The sequence below is a fragment of the Taudactylus pleione genome, unplaced genomic scaffold (genome assembly GCF_031769625.1).
Source record: "Taudactylus pleione unplaced genomic scaffold, aTauple2 ptg001913l, whole genome shotgun sequence".
Taxonomy (NCBI): Eukaryota; Metazoa; Chordata; class Amphibia; order Anura; family Myobatrachidae; genus Taudactylus; species Taudactylus pleione.
Genome location: NW_028286310.1, coordinates 281,711 through 302,112, shown reverse-complemented (window position 1 = coordinate 302,112; position 20,402 = coordinate 281,711). Strand labels below are relative to the sequence as shown.

Here is a 20,402-nt window from a genome sequence, read left to right as displayed (position 1 = left end):
TAGGAGGCAGAAGAGAATGGAGATGTGAGGGAGTATTATTGTTTAGGAGGCAGAAGAGGATGGAGATGTGAGGGAGGATTATTGTTTAGGAGACAGAAGAGGATGGAGATGTGTGGGAGGATTATTGTGAATGGATATAGAAGAGGATGGAGATGTGAGGGAGGATTATTGTGGAGAAGACAGAAGAGGATGGAGGTGTGAGGGATGATTATTGTGAGGGAGGTTTATTGTTGAGGACATAGAATGGCATTGGAGATGTGAGGGAGGATTATTGTTGAGGACATAGAATGGGATGGAGATGTGAGGGAGGAATATTGTGAATGGATATAGAAGAGGATGGAGGTGTGTGGGAGGATGATTGTTTAGGAGATAGAAGAGGATGGAGTTGTGAGAAAGGATTATTGTTGTGGAGACTGCAGAGGATGGAGATGTGTGGGAAGATTATTGTTTAGGAGACAGAAGAGGATGGAGATGTGAGGGAGGATTAATGTGGAGGAGATAGAAGAGGATGGAGATGTGTGGGAGGATTATTGTTTAGGAGACAGAGGAGGATGGAGATGTGAGAGAGGATTATTGTTTAGGAGACAGAGGAGAATGGAGATGTGAGGGGGATTATTATGAATGGATATAGAAGAGGATGGGGATGCGATGGAGGATTATTGTTTAGGAGACAGCAGAGGATGGAGATGTGTGGGAGATTTATTGTTTAGGAGACAGAAGAGGATGGAGATGTGAGGGAGGATTATTGTTTAGGAGACAGAAGAGGATGGAGATGTGTGGGAGGATTATTGTGAATGGATATAGAAGAGGATGGAGATGTGAGGGAGGATTATTGTGGAGAAAACAGAAGAGGATGGAGATGTGAGGGAGGATTATTGTGAGGGAGGATTATTGTTGAGGACATAGAATGGGAGTTGAGATGTGAGGGAGGATTATTGTTGTGGACATAGAATGGGATGGAGATGTGAGGGAGGATTATTGTGAATGGATATAGAAGAGGATGGTGATGTGTGAGAGTATTATTGTTGTGGAGACAGAAGAGGATGGAGATGTGAGGGGGATTATTGTTGTGGAAATAGAAGTGGATGGAGATGTGATGGGGATTATTGTTGTGGAGACAGAAGAGGATGGAGATGTGAGGGGGGATTATTGTTGTGGAGACAGAAGAGGATGGAGATGTGAGGGAGGATTTTCTACTTCAGGGTCCATAGGGTATCCACAGGATACTTTGAGGTATAGGTGATGATGTCAGGCATCGGGCACCATAGAGTTAAGTTTTCAGCCTCCCAGGATGCACTAGGGTCCCCCTCCTATACCCCGCCCCCGAGCCAAGGCATCTCAGTTTAGTTTGGTGCCCGGCCGGAGTCGGATGCACCTCTTAGAGGGGGGCCAAGAAGAGCCCCTGAAGTTTTCTTTTATGCAGCTGTGGCTGCATATCTGGGAGTACATCATGGACAGTCATTCCTGACATCCATGCTGTCTTCCCTACACCCTCGCCGGTACCAGAACGCCGGTACCGATCTGGGGATGCTGGTAGGCATCTGGGGTCACTGCTAGCGGTGACCCCAGATGTTCAGGACTATGGCCGGATCTAAGGGGGACAGCAGGTAAACAGCGGGGTACCGTGGTGGGTCCCCGCTGAAACATGGTCCAGAGTCCCCATGCAGGGGGCTCCCTGGGGACTGGCTGCAGCATGGAGCCAGGTACTAACTTGCGCTTCCACTACCCCCCTGGGACAGCAGACCGCGGCAGAGCGGTAGCGCTGCGGCATCCCAGGGGTTAAATGCATGCCAGGGGAGCGCGCCTTCCCTGTCTCACAGCCGGTGCCTCCCCCGCTGCACACAGCCCTCTCTGCATGTGCTGACTGGCCTTGTGGCAATGCTCCTCCCCCAGGCCAGCCTCCTCTATGCTCCTCAGTGGCCATCTTTACAAGCGCATGGTGAACGCTGCTGGAAGCTTGGAAGCGGTGGCATCGCGGTCTGGGTCCCCCGGCATACCTCTCCTCCGTCTGGTTCAGGTCTGTGTATGCAGTGTTGTGTCCTACCAGGCTCTGTGTCTGTGTAGTTGATTATCAGCGCTGATAGTGCAGGAATTGAATTTCTTTGCATTGTATGTGACTTCTGCTAGCGTTGCTGCCTGTACTTAGTTTTCTACTGTCAACTTTTTCACTGTCCCTGATCCTTTTCTACTAAAGCCCTTGCTGTGCGGTGATTGCAGGGTGGTCTCACACTATACTACGAGTATCAGTGAGAGGGGTCACATACTTACCACACACTTACCATCATGTCTGAAAGTGATTTTCCTCTCCAGCTTTTATGTACTACATGCAAGGTACCTATAGCGGAGGGGGACGGTAGCGCGGAGGTGCTATGTCAGCAGTGTTATTTATTGACGCTGCCGATTACTGTCACGGCTCCTACATAGGAACCGCCCTGGGCCTGTTTCGCCAAAGTGCTTACAACCCTCATGGGCCAGTTAGCTCCGCAGCCTGCCTTCACTCAGATGGGATTGTCCCAGCAGTCAGTGGTATCATCACCCATGCAGGGTTTCCCAAGACAATTGATGGTACCCCACAGTCTCCCTATTTCCCCTCCTCAGGTCTCTCACGAGCCTGCATGGGTTAATTCCTTAACAAGCTCTGTACAGCATTTGTCAGACGTGTTGCAAGGGGAGTCTGTGTTGCGGCCTCACAAGCGGCCGGTGGCGTCTCTGTCTGCTCCTTATGAGGATGACGATGGGACGTCCGATGATGGGGAGATTCTGGATATTTCTGACCAGGAACCTCTCCGTACTAAAGAGTTGGACGATAAGTCTAAGGTTTATATACCTGGCCTTATTCGTGCAGTCCGTACTGCTTTAGTTATTGAGGATGAGGAGCCTCCGGTTTCAAAATCCAAATACGCCTTTTTCAAGGATGTTAAGGGCGATGCCACAGTGTTTCCTCTTTCGGGGCAATTAGTGGACAATTATTTTGCTAAGTGGGAATCTCTGCCACAGGTGGATTCCCATGTAACACGCCTGGTCCGAAGTGCCACGTTGCCCATGCCCTCCATGTCCTCCTTAAAGGATGCCACGGACCGTAAGGTGGAAATCTGCCTAAAGTCCATTTATTCCCTTGCGGGGGGGCAGCTAGGCCGGCTATAGCCATTTGTTGGGTAGCCAGAGCTATGGAGTGCTGGGCAGATACTTTAGAGGCGTCCTTCGATTTCGACTGTTCGGCTGAACAAACCGAGTTGATAGGCAATCTCAGAGATTCAGCCACTTACATTAATGAAACGGCTTTGGATATCAGTACCCTGACCTCACGGATTTCTTAGGCTGCTGTGGCGACTCGTCGCACGTTATGGTTGTGATCTTGGAAGGCGGACGCTGATTCCAAAAAGGGCCTGGAAGCCTTGCCCTTTAACAGAGAAGTCCTATTTGGTCCGGATCTGGACAAAATTGTGGCCACACTGGCGGCAGCCAAATCGGCATGTCTCCCGTCTGCAGCAGTTCCGTCCAGCTCAGGTGCATCGTCCTTTCGGCCTTACAGGGCCCAGGGTAGGCCTAAAGCACAATCTTTTCCCCGACAGGCTGGCCCCAAAAGATCGGCCAAGCTCCGGAAGCAGGCCTGGAGTACCAGGCGTCCGGCTCCTAAGCCAGATGACAAGCCTGCGGCCTGACGGTCCTGGCCTCCCTTTGGGGGATCCCAAAGTGGGAGGCCGCCTGCTGTAGTTCGCCCGGTGTTGGTCAGTCTCCACGACAGACTCTTGGGTTCTCGAGGTGGTTTCTCACGGGTACGCCCTCTCCTTCCGGCACAGACCCCCGGCTCGATTCTTCACCACAGGTCTGCCATCAGACCGGAACAAAGCCTTGGAACTGCGGAAAGTTTTGCACACTATGCTCCGGGCTGAGTTATAGTGCCTGTTCCATTCTCCCAGAGGGGCCAGGGTTTCTATTCCAATCTCTTTTTGGTGCAGAAACCCAATGGGTCGTATCGTCCGATACTCAACCTCAAAGCTCTCAACAAGTCTTTGCGGGTGCCGAAGTTTTGGATGGAGACCCTGCGGTCCATCATTCTGGCGCTGGAACCTGGGGACTATATGGTGTCGTTGGACATACAGGACGCTTACCTGCATGTCCCTATTCTTTTACGCCATCAGCAGTTCCTCAGGTTTGCAATCTGCAATGACCACTTTCAGTTCCGGTGTTGCCTTTTGGCCTGGCGACAGCACCACGTGTTTTCACCAAGGTGATGGCGGTCATGGCGGCTTCCCTGCGGCTGCAGGGAGTCCGCATGTTACCGTACTTGGACGACCTTCTCTTGGTGGCAGGATCTCCAGAGCTCCTTCTGCGCCACTTGGACCTGACCATTGCGGTACTGCAATGGCACGGCTGGTTGATAAACTGGCAGAAGTCCACACTGATCCCGTCTCAGCAGATTCTGCACCTCGGAGCCTTATTGGACTCCGGACAGCAGAGGATCTTTGTGACGGGGGAAAATATCTCTGCCTTGCAGTCGAAGGTGCGCAGTTGTCTGCAGAGCCGCCGGGTGTCTCTGCACTCGGCGATGAGGTTACTGGGCTCCATGATGTCGGTATTCGACATGGTGGAATATGCCCAGTTTCACTCCAGACCTCTGCAGCACCTGATCCTGTCCAAATGGGATGGACTGCCTCAGTCTCTAAAATCCCAGACGGTGCTCACTCCAGAGGTTCGCCTGTCCCTAGCCTGGTGGTTGTAGATGACCCATCTCAACAAGGGTCGTCCGGTCTGGGTGGAGAATTGGGTCCTGTTGACAATGGACGCCAGTCTTCGGGGCTGGGGAGCAGTTTCGGGTCCACACTTGTTCCAGGGCAGGTGGACTCAGGCATAAATATTTTGGAGCTCCGCGCGATGTTCAAGGCTCTCCAGCAGGCACATCTGGTTCTCCGAGGTCACCCAGTGCAGGTCCAGTCGGACAACGCTACCACCATGGCCTACATAAATCGGCAAGGAGGAACCCAAAGTCGGGGGGCTCTCGTAGAGGTGTCCCGAATCCTGGTATGGGCGGAACGCAATCTTCCGGCCATATCAGCAGTCTTCATCACGGGAGTGCTAAACTGGGAGGCGGACTTTCTCAGTCGCCAGGACGTTCATGGTCCCTGCACCCGGATGTTTTTCAACTGCTGGTGGACAGGTGGGGTCTTCCAGAGATCGACCTCATGGCGTCCCGGCACAACAACAAGTTGCCGGTGTACGGGTCTCGCACAAGAGATAAAGACGCGTCTCTGGTGGATGCTCTGTCCGTTTGGTGGACGTTCCGGTTCGCTTATCTGTTTCCTCCGTTTTCCCTTCTTTTGCGGGTAATCCGGAAATTCAAACAGGAAGGAGGGACGCTCCTGTTGATAGCTCCCGCATGGCCCAGACGGCACTGGTTCTCAGACCTTCACGGTCTGTCCATGGACAGTCCTCTGCGGTTACCGCTATGACCGGACCTTCTGTCACAGGGTCCTTGTCTTCTCCCGGACCTGACTCGGCTGTCTTTGATGCATGGCTGTTGAGACGGCCATGTTGAAGTCCAGGGGGTTTTCCAGCTCTGTAGTGTGAACCATGCTAAGAGCTCGGAAACTGTCTTCCGTGAGACTATACCATCGCGTGTGGCATACGTTCTTCCAGTGTTGTCGACTGAGAGGTTATGCACTGCGGGAGTTTCGTCTGTCTAGAGTGCTAGCCTTCCTACAAGCGGGACTAGACCATGGGCTTCACCTTGCTTCTTTGAAGGTGCAGGTTTCTGCCCTGTCTGTCTGGTTTCATCGTAGGATTGCTACAATCCCTGATGTGCGCACCTTTATGCAAGGCATTCTGCAAATTCAGCCACCATTTGTTCCACCTGTGGCGCCTTGGGACTTGGCTGTGGTCCTGAGGGTTCTCCAAGGACCGCCGTTTGAACCACTGGGCTCAGTGGATCTTAACTGGCTAACAGCTAAGACTGTTTTCCTTCTAGCCATAGCTTTGGCCAGACGTGTTTCTGATTTAGGGGCTCTCTCTTGTAGACCCCCTTTCTTGATTTTTAATGGGAACAGGGCAGTGCTACGCACTCGTCCTGAATTTCTTCCCAAAGTTGTTTCCCAGTTTCATGTTAACGAGGAAATAGTTGTACCAGCTTTTAACTCACCTGGTCTTTCAGTGGGTGAGGCCACTTTGGATGTTGTGCGGGCCTTAAGGACTTATGTTGACCGCACTTCTTCGTTTAGGAAGTCGGACGCCTTGTTTGTCCTCTATGGCTTCCATAAAAAGGGTTGGCCTGCTTCAAAGCAAACTTTGGCAGCCTGGATCCGTATGGCGATTTCAAAAGCTTATCTTCATGAAGGCCTGCTGGTTCCTCCTTCTGTGAAGGCTCATTCCACTAGGTCTGTGGGTCCTTCGTGGGCAGCTCGACGTGGTGCCTCTGTAGTCCAGATCTGCAACGTGGTCCTCTGTCCATACATTTGTGATTTATTACGCGTTTGACACCTTTGCCTCTCAGGATGCTTCCTTCGGGCGGCGGATTCTCCTTTCAGCACAGGAGCATCCCCAGCCTTGAAGGATACTGCTTTGGGACATCCCCAAGGTATCCTGTGGATACCCTATGGACCCTGAAGTAGAAAAATATGAGCTATGGTAAGAACTTACCCTTGTTATCTCTATTTCTACGAAGTCCATAGGGTTCCACAGGAGACTCCCGCCCTGTTGCACCTGTGCTGCAGATGGGCTTTACTCTGGTCACCGGTTTTTCCGTCTCCCTCTGGTGAGAATGTGATTCTTGTGTGTGTTCAGATCTTTTTTCTCTCTCTTCCTTCTCCTCCTCCGGCCTATGGCTTGGTATGTAACTGAGATGCCTTGGCTCGGGGTCGGGGTATAGGAGGGGGACCCTAGTGCATCCTGGGAGGCTGAAAACTTAACTCTATGGTGCCCGATGCCTGACGTCATCACCTATACCCCAAGGTATCCTGGGGAACCCTATGGACTTCGTAGAAATAGAGATAACAAGGGTAAATTCTTACCATATCTCATATTATTGTTGTGGAGACAGAAGAGGATGGTGATGTGAGGGGGATTATTGTTGTGGAGACAGAAAAGGAAGGTGATGTGAGGGGGATTATTGTTGTGGAGACAGAAGAGGATGGAGATGTGAGGGGGATTATTGTTGTGGAGACAGAAGAGGATGGACATGTGAGGGGGATTATTGTTGTGGAGACAGAAGAGGATGGTGATGTGAGGGGGATTATTGTTGTGGAGACAGAAGAGGATGGAGATGTGAGGGGGATTATTGTTGCGGCGACAGAAGAGGATGGACATGTGAGGGGGGATTATTGTTGTGGAGACAGAAGAGGATGGTGATGTGAGGGGGATTATTGTTGTGGAGACAGAAGAGGATGGTGATGTGAGGGGGATTATTGTTGTGGAGACTGAAGAGGATGGTGATGTGAGGGGGATTATTGTTGTGGAGACTGAAGAGGATGGAGATGTGAGGGGGATTATTGTTGTGGAGACAGAAGAGGATGGACATGTGAGGGGGGATTATTGTTGTGGAGACAGAAGAGGATGGTGATGTGAGGGGGATTATTGTTGTGGAGACAGAAGAGGATGGTGATGTGAGGGGGATTATTGTTGTGGAGACAGAATAGAATGGAGATGTGAGGGGGGATTATTGTTGTGGAGACAGAAGAGGATGGTGATGTGAGGGGGATTATTGTTGTGGAGACAGAAGAGGATGGAGATGTGAGGGGGATTATTGTTGTGGAGACAGAAGAGGATGGAGATGTGAGGGGGATTATTGTTGTGGAGACAGAAGAGGATGGTGATGTGAGGAGGATTATTGTTGTGGAGACAGAAGAAGATGGTGATGTGAGGGGGATTATTGTTGTGGAGACAGAAGAGGATGGAGATGTGAGGGGGATTATTGTTGTGGAGGCAGAAGAGGATGGTGATGTGAGGGGGATTATTGTTGTGGAGACAGAAGAGGATGGTGATGTGAGGGGGATTATTGTTGTGGAGACAGAAGAGGATGGTGATGTGAGGGGGATTATTGTTGTGGAGACAGAAGAGGATGGTGATGTGAGGGGGATTATTGTTGTGGAGACAGAAGAGGATGGTGATGTGAGGGGGATTATAGTTGTGGAGACAGAAGAGGATGGTGATGTGAGGGGGATTATTGTTGTGGAGACAGAAGAGGATGGTGATGTGAGGGGGATTATTGTTGTGGAGACAGAAGAGGATGGTGATGTGAGGGGGATTATTGTTGTGGAGACAGAAGAGGATGGTGATGTGAGGGGGATTATTGTTGTGGAGACAGAAGAGGATGGTGATGTGAGGGGGATTATAGTTGTGGAGACAGAAGAGGATGGTGATGTGAGGGGGATTATTGTTGTGGAGACAGAAGAGGATGGTGATGTGAGGGGGATTATTGTTGTGGAGAAAGAAGAGGATGGTGATGTGAGGGGGATTATTGTTGTGGAGACAGAAGATGGTGATGTGAGGGGGATTATTGTTGTGGAGACAGAAGAGGATGGAGATGTGAGGGGGATTATTGTTGTGGAGACAGAAGAGGATGGAGATGTGAGGGGGATTATTGTTATGGAGACAGAAGAGGATGGTGATGTGAGGGGGGATTATTGTTGTGGAGACAGAAGAGGATGGAGATGTGAGGGGGATTATTGTTGTGGAGACAGAAGAGGATGGAGATGTGAGGGGGATTATTGTTGTGGAGACAGAAGAGGATGGAGATGTGAGGGGGATTATTGTTGTGGAGACAGAAGAGGATGGTGATGTGAGGGGGATTATTGTTGTGGAGACAGAAGAGGATGGAGATGTGAGGGGGATTATTGTTGTGGAGACAGAAGAGGATGGTGATGTGAGGGGGATTATTGTTGTGGAGACAGAAGAGGATGGAGATGTGAGGGGGGATTATTGTTGTGGAGACAGAAGAGGATGGTGATGTGAGGGTGGATTATTGTTGTGGAGACAGAAGAGGATGGAGATGTGAGGGGGATTATTGTTGTGGAGACAGAAGAGGATGGAGATGTGAGGGGGATTATTGTTGTGGAGACAGAAGAGGATGGAGATGTGAGGGGGATTATTGTTGTGGAGACAGAAGAGGATGGTGATGTGAGGAGGATTATTGTTGTGGAGACAGAAGAAGATGGTGATGTGAGGGGGATTATTGTTGTGGAGACAGAAGAGGATGGAGATGTGAGGGGGATTATTGTTGTGGAGACAGAAGAGGATGGTGATGTGAGGGGGATTATTGTTGTGGAGACAGAAGAGGATGGTTATGTGAGGGGGATTATTGTTGTGGAGACAGAAGAGGATGGTGATGTGAGGGGGATTATTGTTGTGGAGACAGAAGAGGATGGTGATGTGAGGGGGATTATAGTTGTGGAGACAGAAGAGGATGGTGATGTGAGGGGGATTATTGTTGTGGAGACAGAAGAGGATGGTGATGTGAGGGGGATTATTGTTGTGGAGACAGAAGAGGATGGTGATGTGAGGGGGATTATTGTTGTGGAGACAGAAGAGGATGGAGATGTGAGGGGGATTATTGTTGTGGAGACAGAAGAGGATGGAGATGTGAGGGGGATTATTGTTGTGGAGACAGAAGAGGATGGAGATGTGAGGGGGATTATTGTTATGGAGACAGAAGAGGATGGTGATGTGAGGGGGGATTATTGTTGTGGAGACAGAAGAGGATGGAGTTGTGAGGGGGATTATTGTTGTGGAGACAGAAGAGGATGGAGATGTGAGGGGGATTATTGTTGTGGAGACAGAAGAGGATGGAGATGTGAGGGGGATTATTGTTGTGGAGACAGAAGAGGATGGTGATGTGTGGGGGATTATTGTTGTGGAGACAGAAGAGGATGGAGATGTGAGGGGGATTATTGTTGTGGAGACAGAAGAGGATGGTGATGTGAGGGGGATTATTGTTGTGGAGACAGAAGAGGATGGAGATGTGAGGGGGGATTATTGTTGTGGAGACAGAAGAGGATGGTGATGTGAGGGTGGATTATTGTTGTGGAGACAGAAGAGGATGGAGATGTGAGGGGGATTATTGTTGTGGAGACAGAAGAGGATGGTGATGTGAGGGGGATTATTGTTGTGGAGACAGAAGAGGATGGTGATGTGAGGGGGGATTATTGTTGTGGAGACAGAAGAGGATGGAGATGTGAGGGGGATTATTGTTGTGGAGACAGAAGAGGATGGTGATGTGAGGGGGGATTATTGTTGTGGAGACAGAAGAGGATGGTGATGTGAGGGGGGATTATTGTTGTGGAGACAGAAGAGGATGGTGATGTGAGGGGGATTATTGTTGTGGAGACAGAATAGGATGGAGATGTGAGGGGGATTATTGTTGTGGAGACAGAAGAGGATGGAGGTGTGAGGGAGGATTATTGTTGTGGAGACAGAAGAGGATGGTGATGTGAGGGGGATTATTGTTGTGGAGACAGAAGAGGATGGTGATGTGAGGGGGATTATTGTTGTGGAGACAGAAGAGGATGGAGATGTGAGGGGGATTATTGTGGAGACAGAAGAGGCTGGAGATGTGAGGGGGGATTATTGTTGTGGAGACAGAAGAGGATGGTGATGTGAGGGGGATTATTGTTGTGGAGACAGAAGAGGATGGAGATGTGTGGGAGGATTATTGTTGTGGAGACAGAAGAGGATGGTGATGTGAGGGGGATTATTGTTGTGGAGACAGAAGAGGATGGTGATGTGAGGGGGATTATTGTTGTGGAGACAGAAGAGGATGGAGATGTGAGGGGCATTATTGTTGTGGAGACAGAAGAGGCTGGAGATGTGAGGGGGGATTATTGTTGTGGAGACAGAAGAGGATGGTGATGTGAGGGGGATTATTGTTGTGGAGACAGAAGAGGATGGAGATGTGAGGGGGATTATTGTTGTGGAGACAGAAGAGGATGGAGATGTGACGGGGATTATTGTTGTGGAGACAGAAGAGGATGGAGATGTGAGGGGGATTATTGTTGTGGAGACAGAAGAGGATGGAGATGTGAGTGGGATTATTGTTGTGGAGATAGAAGAGGATGGTGATGTGAGGGAGATTTTGTTGTTGTGGAGACAGAAGAGGATGGTGATGTGAGGGGGATTATTGTTGTGGAGACAGAAGAGGATGGTGATGTGAGGGATGAATATTGTGGATGAGACACAAGAGAAAGTAAGCATGAGTTTGTATTAATAAATAGAGGAGTGACTGGAGATTATTATGGAGATGATATATGGAAAAGCAGAGGTAATTTGTGGTGTTGTGTTGGATATGAGTGATTTGGAATTATGAATTAATTTAATTTACCGCGGCTTTTTGTTGGCGTCTTGATCTTCTCAGACTCTACATCAGAGCTGACCTACAAATCGAAACAGCTGAATGAGACACTGACTGTCATGTTATATTGTATACCCCAAAAATCCAAATGAAATGGATAGTAGCCAAACCTTTGTGAAATTCATACAAATAGGTTTTAATGGACCAACGCACAGGAAGTATTGCTTTCCTTTCAGGTAACAAAACAAAACTATTTTAAAGACATAACTGGAATGTTTACAATACTGTGGCCACCTAACCATGGCCAGTGAGTTCTGTATTGAGCATCATGGGTGACTTTATGAAGTGATAAAAGCCAGAAGACAGTATTAGTTGTAGTGACATCGTCAGGATACAAAGACCTGGAACTGATAAATTCAAAGAGGCCACTATGGCTACGTGGGTGTAGTATAGCTTGTCGACATTCTCAATATTGACATTATGTTGACATGAGAATGTCACCATGGTTGTAATGTCGACATTGACCATGTTCATGCGATATTCATGATGTCGACACTGATGTAATATCCACATTGTTGAAATGTTTACACTGTGCTTTTCATCTTTTTCTATCTCTATCCCTAACAGTAACCCTGACCCTAATGGAAGTGTTGACTTCATGACAATGTTGACACCACTGATGTTGACATTCTGTCATTGTTGACATTTTGCAGATGTCTACATGAATGATATCAACATTTTAAGCATTTAAACATCATCAACATAGACCTTCTGCTGTTGGCATTCTGACCATAGACCTGCTGACTGCATACTGTCTATGTGACTTTGTGTATATATACATCCCTGATGAGGTCCTAACACATTATACAGATGAAACGCGTTGAGGCCGTTTCCCTGTCCAGGGATTATTCCTTTCTTCTTGCTACATGTGCACTATTTTAAATGTCTGCTTAATATTTCTTCTTTTGTGTTATATGTTATAGTTAAATGTATTACACTATATTATTATTATTTTTCACTTTTACTTATTCTATAGCTCCTAATGCGTTTGGAGTGTGAGATTGGCGACACCTTTTAGAAGACTACACTTAGCACAATGAGTAATATCCAAGATATTTCTTTGGGCTAATTACATTGTACATGTGTATTTGGTATCACATCCACAAATGTTTCCAAAATTCGCTAATTTATTGCACTAAGAGGCGCCTATTGCTATCATTTGTTGCAGAAATGCCACCGACGTGAAAAGTAGGATTGTGCTTAAGGCGGCCACCAGAACTGTTATCATTGAGTCACATATACTGTGTGTGTGTGTATATATATATATATATATATATACATACAATGAAAGATACTGTAGGTGCTCCCTGTAACTGACAGTTGGTAAGTGACCTCATATAACACATAGATGGTTCCTATGTGTTATATGAGGTCACTGATTCTGAAGGTGCTCACACACACAATGATTGTTATTCAATTATGTCATACTATTAGAACAACGTACAGTCTGATGCACAAAGGACTTAGATATAATTAATCTTATGCCACAGGTCGTGTAAGGGTGCAGTCATGTGACTGTCATCACTTCCATTTCTCTGCAGCATGAAGACTTGTAATGAAACCTCTAACTGTATATGTTCCACATCTCCGAATTATCATTAGTCTCAGTCTATGGGAATCCTGCAGTGGAATTGTATTATATGAAATGATAGAACAGCGCTTGGCCAGTTTACGGTTCTGTAGGTGAGCCGCCATTTATCTCCATACCAGGTCCGCCTGAGACTCCGACTGCTTCTGCAGTTTCTTCTTCTTCTGTTCCTCATGGTAATTCTGTAGGGACACGCCATGGTCACAGTGTCCGTGGCCTTTATGGTCATCTTCTTCCTCCTAATGTTCAAATATACACAATACAAATTGTCAGGTGTTTCACCTTATTCTTCAAAAGACTAATGGAGCCATTCACAGTATTACACAGATGTGCAACTGAAAATCTGCATTACTGCACATGGCGGCCATAATTCAGGCGCCTTTCAGAGATAGCATTACCCATTTACTGAACAAAGCTTTTGGTTGCTTAGTAAATCTAGATTTATATAAGGCAAACTTGGGGAGCACCAGAAAATGTCAGATTTCTCTGGTGTTAACCTGGTGACTAATTGCTAAAAGTTGAGTAAAGTCTGTTGAAAACAGCAGAGAAAGAGCTTTACTCAATGTAATAAATAAACCCTGAATATGAAGGAACTCTTCTATAACTGACATCTTTATATATGCCTGTGGGGTCCTCAGTGTGAGATACTCAGTCACCTTCCCTCAGCTGGGAAAGCACATGAATCCCAGCTACAGTATGAGCTGTAATAGAGGAATCTTTGTGAGTGAACGTGGTGGCCCCGGAGACATGGAGATATGGAGATATGGAGCTATGGAGATATGGAGATACGGAGATACGGAGCTATGGAGATATGGAGCTATGGAGATACGGAGATACGGAGATACGGAGCTACGGAGCTATGGAGATACGGAGATACGGAGATACGGAGATACGGAGATATGGAGATATGGAGATATGGAGATACGGAGATAAAGAGATATGGAGATACGGAGATATGGAGCTTGGTACTGCACAGTGTTACTACCACCTTCCTCCAGGTGACTCCATCTAGCGCTAATCCAATTTCCTAGGAGGGGCATTGACTTGGACTGACAGCCACAATGGAATTGTACTGTACGTTATAATTACATTATATTATCCCTTTGAGGCAATTCATCTTGTTTTACACTGTCCATGGGGAAAAGGGACTATTGAAGAAAGTCCATTGTCCAGGAGTGGCCCAATGGGATTTGAAGTCCAGGACAATCAGTTTGGTAATCTCTGAAAATTTGAAGCAACTGTAATTGTATCTGTCTTTATAACTTTTCCCCTACGATAGATGGAGCTGTACCAGGCTTCATAGGAACACTCAGAAATAAACAGATTAATCATCTGTATCCTCTACTAACACATATCAGACCTGAAAACCTATAGTATCAGATTATCCATCCCACGAGCCATCACATACCTCCTGTGTCAGAAGAATGCTGAAGAACTTCTCCAGCAGGAAAAAGCTGTAGAGACCACCCAAAACAGCCAGAAGCTTCCAGAGGTGAGTGCGGTCTTCTTCTTCATGAGAGTGGCTGTCAGTCTCGCTGTGGCCATGAAGTCCCAGGAACTGTAGGTACAGCAGAGCAACGACACAGTCAGGTGAACGGAGCTGCACTTTCACAATTACAGTTAGGACTTGATAGGATCTTAGGGGCTGTTGGGGATTCAATACCCCAATATTTGTCCTGCCCTGCTATTTACCCTGTCTATGCATGGCATTTATCAGCCATGTGGTGGTGGTGTGGGGTCACTTGGGCACCCCTTCACTGTATGTAGGGCCATCCACCTTCTTGGTTCTCCCCTTGCACTATCCCTATCTCCAGTGTGCCCCCACTCACAGCAACTCTGCCTGCCCTCCCAGGCACCGGGTCACTGATTGCTGCTGTTATTATGTGTCTGCCCTCCCAGGCACCGGGTCACTGATTACTGCTGTTATTATGTGTCTGCCCTCCCAGGCACCGGGTCACTGATTGCTGCTGTTATTATGTGTCTGCCCTCCCAGGCACTGGGTCACTGATTGCTGCTGTTATTATGTGTCTGCCCTCCCAGGCACCGGGTCACTGATTGCTGCTGTTATTATGTGTCTGCCCTCCCAGGCACCGGGTCACTGATTGCTGCTGTTATTATGTGTCTGCCCTCCCAGGCACCGGGTCACTGATTGCTGCTGTTATTATGTGTCTGCCCTCCCAGGCACTGGGTCACTGATTGCTGCTGTTATTATGTGTCTGCCCTCCCAGGCACCGGGTCACTGATTGCTGCTGTTATTATGTGTCTGCCCTCCCAGGCACCGGGTCACTGATTGCTGCTGTTATTATGTGTCTGCCCTCCCAGGCACCGGGTCACTGATTACTGCTGTTATTATGAGTCTGCCCTCCCAGGCACCGGGTCACTGATTGCTGCTGTTATTATGTGTCTGCCCTCCCAGGCACCGGGTCAGTGATTGCTGCTGTTATTATGAGTCAGCCCTCCCAGGCACCGGGTCACTGATTACTGCTGTTATTATGAGTCAGCCCTCCCAGGCACCGGGTCATTGATTGCTGCTGTTACTATGTGTCTGCCCTCCCAGGCACCGGGTCACTGATTACTGCTGTTATTATGTGTCTGCCCTCCCAGGCACCGGGTCAGTGATTACTGCTGTTATTATGAGTCAGCCCTCCCAGGCACCGGGTCACTGATTGCTGCTGTTATTATGTGTCTGCCCTCCCAGGCACCGGGTCTCTGATTACTGCTGTTATTATGTGTCTGCCCTCCCAGGCACCGGGTCACTGATTGCTGCTGTTATTATGTGTCTGCCCTCCCAGGCACCGGGTCAGTGATTGCTGCTGTTATTATGTGTCTCCCCTCCCAGGCACCGGGTCACTGATTGCTGCTGTTATTATGTGTCTGCCCTCCCAGGCACCGGGTCACTGATTGCTGCTGTTATTATGTGTCTGCCCTCCCAGGCACCGGGTCACTGATTGCTGCTGTTATTATGTGTCTGCCCTCCCAGGCACCGGGTCACTGATTACTGCTGTTATTATGTGTCTGCCCTCCCAGGCACTGGGTCACTGATTGCTGCTGTTATTATGTGTCTGCCCTCCCAGGCACCGGGTCACTGATTGCTGCTGTTATTATGTGTCTGCCCTCCCAGGCACTGGGTCACTGATTGCTGCTGTTATTATGTGTCTGCCCTCCCAGGCACCGGGTCACTGATTGCTGCTGTTATTATGTGTCTGCCCTCCCAGGCACCGGGTCACTGATTACTGCTGTTATTATGTGTCTGCCCTCCCAGGCACCGGGTCTCTGATTACTGCTGTTATTATGTGTCTGCCCTCCCAGGCACCGGGTCACTGATTCGTGCTGTTATTATGTGTCTGCCCTCCCAGGCACCGGGTCACTGATTGCTGCTGTTATTATGTGTCTGCCCTCCCAGGCACCGGGTCACTGATTACTGCTGTTATTATGAGTCTGCCCTCCCAGGCACCGGGTCACTGATTGCTGCTGTTATTATGTGTCTGCCCTCCCAGGCACCGGGTCAGTGATTGCTGCTGTTATTATGTGTCTGCCCTCCCAGGCACCGGGTCACTGATTACTGCTGTTATTATGAGTCAGCCCTCCCAGGCACCGGGTCACTGATTACTGCTGTTATTATGAGTCAGCCCTCCCAGGCACCGGGTCATTGATTGCTGCTGTTACTATGTGTCTGCCCTCCCAGGCACCGGGTCACTGATTACTGCTGTTATTATGTGTCTGCCCTCCCAGGCACCGGGTCAGTGATTACTGCTGTTATTATGAGTCAGCCCTCCCAGGCACCGGGTCACTGATTGCTGCTGTTATTATGTGTCTGCCCTCCCAGGCACCGGGTCTCTGATTACTGCTGTTATTATGTGTCTGCCCTCCCAGGCACCGGGTCACTGATTACTGCTGTTATTATGTGTCTGCCCTCCCAGGCACCGGGTCACTGATTACTGCTGTTATTATGTGTCTGCCCTCCCAGGCACCGGGTCACTGATTGCTGCTGTTATTATCTGTCTGCCCTCCCAGGCATCGGGTCTCTGATTCCTGCTGTTATTATCTGTCTGCCCTCCCAGGCACCGGGTCACTGATTGCTGCTGTTATTATGTGTCTGCCCTCCCAGGCACCGGGTCAGTGATTGCTGCTGTTATTATGTGTCTGCCCTCCCAGGCACCGGGTCACTGATTGCTGCTGTTATTATGTGTCTGCCCTCCCAGGCACCGGGTCACTGATTGCTGCTGTTATTATGTGTCTGCCCTCCCAGGCACCGGGTCAGTGATTGCTGCTGTTATTATGTGTCTGCCCTCCCAGGCACCGGGTCAGTGATTGCTGCTGTTATTATGTGTCTGCCCTCCCAGGCACCGGGTCACAGATTGCTGCTGTTATTATGTGTCTGCCCTCCCAGGCACCGGGTCAGTGATTGCTGCTGTTATTATGTGTCTGCCCTCCCAGGCACCGGGTCACAGATTGCTGCTGTTATTATGTGTCTGCCCTCCCAGGCACCGGGTCACAGATTGCTGCTGTTATTATGTGTCTGCCCTCCCAGGCACCGGGTCACTGATTTCTGCTGTTATTATGTGTCTGCCCTCCCAGGCACCGGGTCACTGATTACTGCTGTTATTATGTGTCTGCCCTCCCAGGCACCGGGTCACTGATTGCTGCTGTTATTATCTGTCTGCCCTCCCAGGCACCGGGTCACTGATTGCTGCTGTTATTATGTGTCTGCCCTCCCAGGCACCGGGTCACTGATTACTGCTATTATGTGTCTGCCCTCCCAGGCACCGGGTCACTGATTACTGCTGTTATTATGAGTCAGCCCTCCCAGGCACCGGGTCACTGATTACTGCTGTTATTATGTGTCTGCCCTCCCAGGCACCGGGTCACTGATTGCTGCTGTTATTATGTGTCTGCCCTCCCAGGCACCGGGTCACTGATTGCTGCTGTTATTATGTGTCTGCCCTCCCAGGCACCGGGTCACTGATTGCTGCTGTTATTATGTGTCTGCCCTCCCAGGCACCGGGTCACTGATTGCTGCTGTTATTATGTGTCTGCCCTCCCAGGCACCGGGTCACTGATTGCTGCTGTTATTATGTGTCTGCCCTCCCAGGCACCGGGTCACTGATTACTGCTGTTATTATGTGTCTGCCCTCCCAGGCACCGGGTCAGTGATTACTGCTGTTATTATGAGTCAGCCCTCCCAGGCACCGGGTCACTGATTACTGCTGTTATTATGTGTCTGCCCTCCCAGGCACCGGGTCAGTGATTGCTGCTGTTATTATGTGTCTGCCCTCCCAGGCACCGGGTCTCTGATTCCTGCTGTTATTATGTGTCTGCCCTCCCAGGCACCGGGTCATTGATTACTGCTGTCATTATGTGTCTGCCCTCCCAGGCACCGGGTCACTGATTACTGCTGTTATTATGTGTCTGCCCTCCATGGCACCGGGTCACTGATTGCTGCTGTTATTAGGTGTCTGCCCTCCCAGGCACCGGGTCACTGATAGCTGCTGTTATTATGTGTCTGCCCTCCCTGGCACCGGGTCACTGATTGCTGCTGTTATTAGGTGTCTGCCCTCCCTGGCACTGGGTCACTGATTGCTGCTGTTATTATGTGTCTGCCCTCCCTGGCACCGGGTCACTGATAGCTGCTGTTATTATGTGTCTGCCCTCCCAGGCACCGGGTCACTGATTACTGCTGTTATTATGTGTCTGCCCTCCCAGGCACCGGGTCAGTGATTGCTGCTGTTATTATGTGTCTGCCCTTCCAGGCACCGGGTCACTGATTACTGCTGTTATTATGTGTCTGCCCTCCCAGGCACCGGGTCACTGCGGCTGTTATTATGTGTCTGCCCTCCCAGGCACCGGGTCACTGATTGCTGCTGTTATTATGTGTCTGCCCTCCCAGGCACCGGGTCACTGATTGCTGCTGTTATTATGTGTCTGCCCTCACAGGCACCGGGTCACTGATTGCTGCTGTTATTATGTGTCTGCCCTCCCAGGCACCGGGTCACTGATTGCTGCTGTTATTATGTGTCTGCCCTCCCAGGCACCGGGTCACTGATTGCTGCTGTTATTATGTGTCTGCCCTCCCTGGCACCGGGTCACTGATTACTGCTGTTATTATGTGTCTGCCCTCCCAGGCACCGGGTCACTGATTGCTGCTGTTATTATGTGTCTGCCCTCCCAGGCACCGGGTCACTGATTGCTGCTGTTATTATGTGTCTGCCCTCCCAGGCACCGGGTCACTGATTGCTGCTGTTATTATGTGTCTGCCCTCCCAGGCACCGGGTCACTGATTACTGCTGTTATTATGTGTCTGCCCTCCCAGGCACCGGGTCACTGATTACTGCTGTTATTATGTGTCTGCCCTCCCAGGCACCTGGTCACTGATTACTGCTGTTATTATGTGTCTGCCCTCCCAGGCACCGGGTCACTGATTGCTGCTTTTATTATGTGTCTGCCCTCCCAGGCACCGGGTCACTGATTGCTGCTGTTATTATGTGTCTGCCCTCCCAGGCACCGGGTCACTGATTGCTGCTGTTATTATGTGTCTGCCCTCCCAGGCACCGGGTCACTGATAGCTGCTGTTATTATGTGTCTGCCCTCCCAGGCACCGGCTCAGTGATTACTGCTGTTATTATGTGTCTGCCCTCCCAGGCACCGGGTCAGTGATTGCTGCTGTTATTATGTGTCTGCCCTCCCAGGCACCGGGTCACTGATTGCTGCTGTTATTATGTGTCTGCCCTCCCAGGCACCGGGTCACTGATTACTGCTGTTATTATGTGTCTGCCCTCCCAGGCACCGGGTCACTGATTGCTGCTGTTATTATGTGTCTGCCCTCCCAGGCACCGGGTCACTGATTACTGCTGTTATTATGTGTCTGCCCTCCCAGGCACCGGGTCACTGATTGCTGCTGTTATTATGTGTCTGCCCTCCCAGGCACCGGGTCACTGATTGCTGCTGTTACTATGTGTCTGCCCTCCCAGGCACCGGGTCACTGATTACTGCTGTTATTATGTGTCTGCCCTCCCAGGCACCGGGTCACTGATTGCTGCTGTTATTATGTGTCTGCCCTCCCAGGCACCGGGTCACTGATTACTGCTGTTATTATATGTCTGCCCTCCCAGGCACCGGGTCACTGATTACTGCTGTTATTATGTGTCTGCCCTCCCAGGCACCGGGTCAGTGATTGCTGCTGTTATTATGTGTCTGCCCTCCCAGGCACCGGGTCAGTGATTGCTGCTGTTATTATGTGTCTGCCCTCCCAGGCACCGGGTCACTGATTGCTGCTGTTATTATGTGTCTGCCCTCCCAGGCACCGGGTCACTGATTGCTGCTGTTATTATGTGTCTGCCCTCCCAGGCACCGGGTCACTGATTACTGCTGTTATTATGTGTCTGCCCTCCCAGGCACCGGGTCACTGATTGCTGCTGTTATTATGTGTCTGCCCTCCCAGGCACCGGGTCAGTGATTGCTGCTGTTATTATGTGTCTGCCC

General features: G+C 49.8%; 1 protein-coding gene across 2 annotated transcripts in view; it reads right to left on the bottom strand.

Moving 5' to 3' along the window:
• LOC148436204 (zinc transporter ZIP4-like) overlaps window positions 1-20,402 on the bottom strand; it is a 175,482-nt gene that overhangs the window by 8,851 nt on the left and 146,229 nt on the right. For both annotated transcript variants that reach the window (XM_088465214.1, XM_088465213.1), the window contains 3 exons: window positions 14,332-14,481; window positions 13,043-13,162; window positions 11,306-11,357 (listed from right to left, as the gene is read on the bottom strand). In XM_088465214.1, coding sequence (XP_088321340.1) covers window positions 11,306-11,357; window positions 13,043-13,162; window positions 14,332-14,481 — 322 coding nt within the window. The remainder of the gene's footprint in view (window positions 1-11,305; window positions 11,358-13,042; window positions 13,163-14,331; window positions 14,482-20,402) is intronic.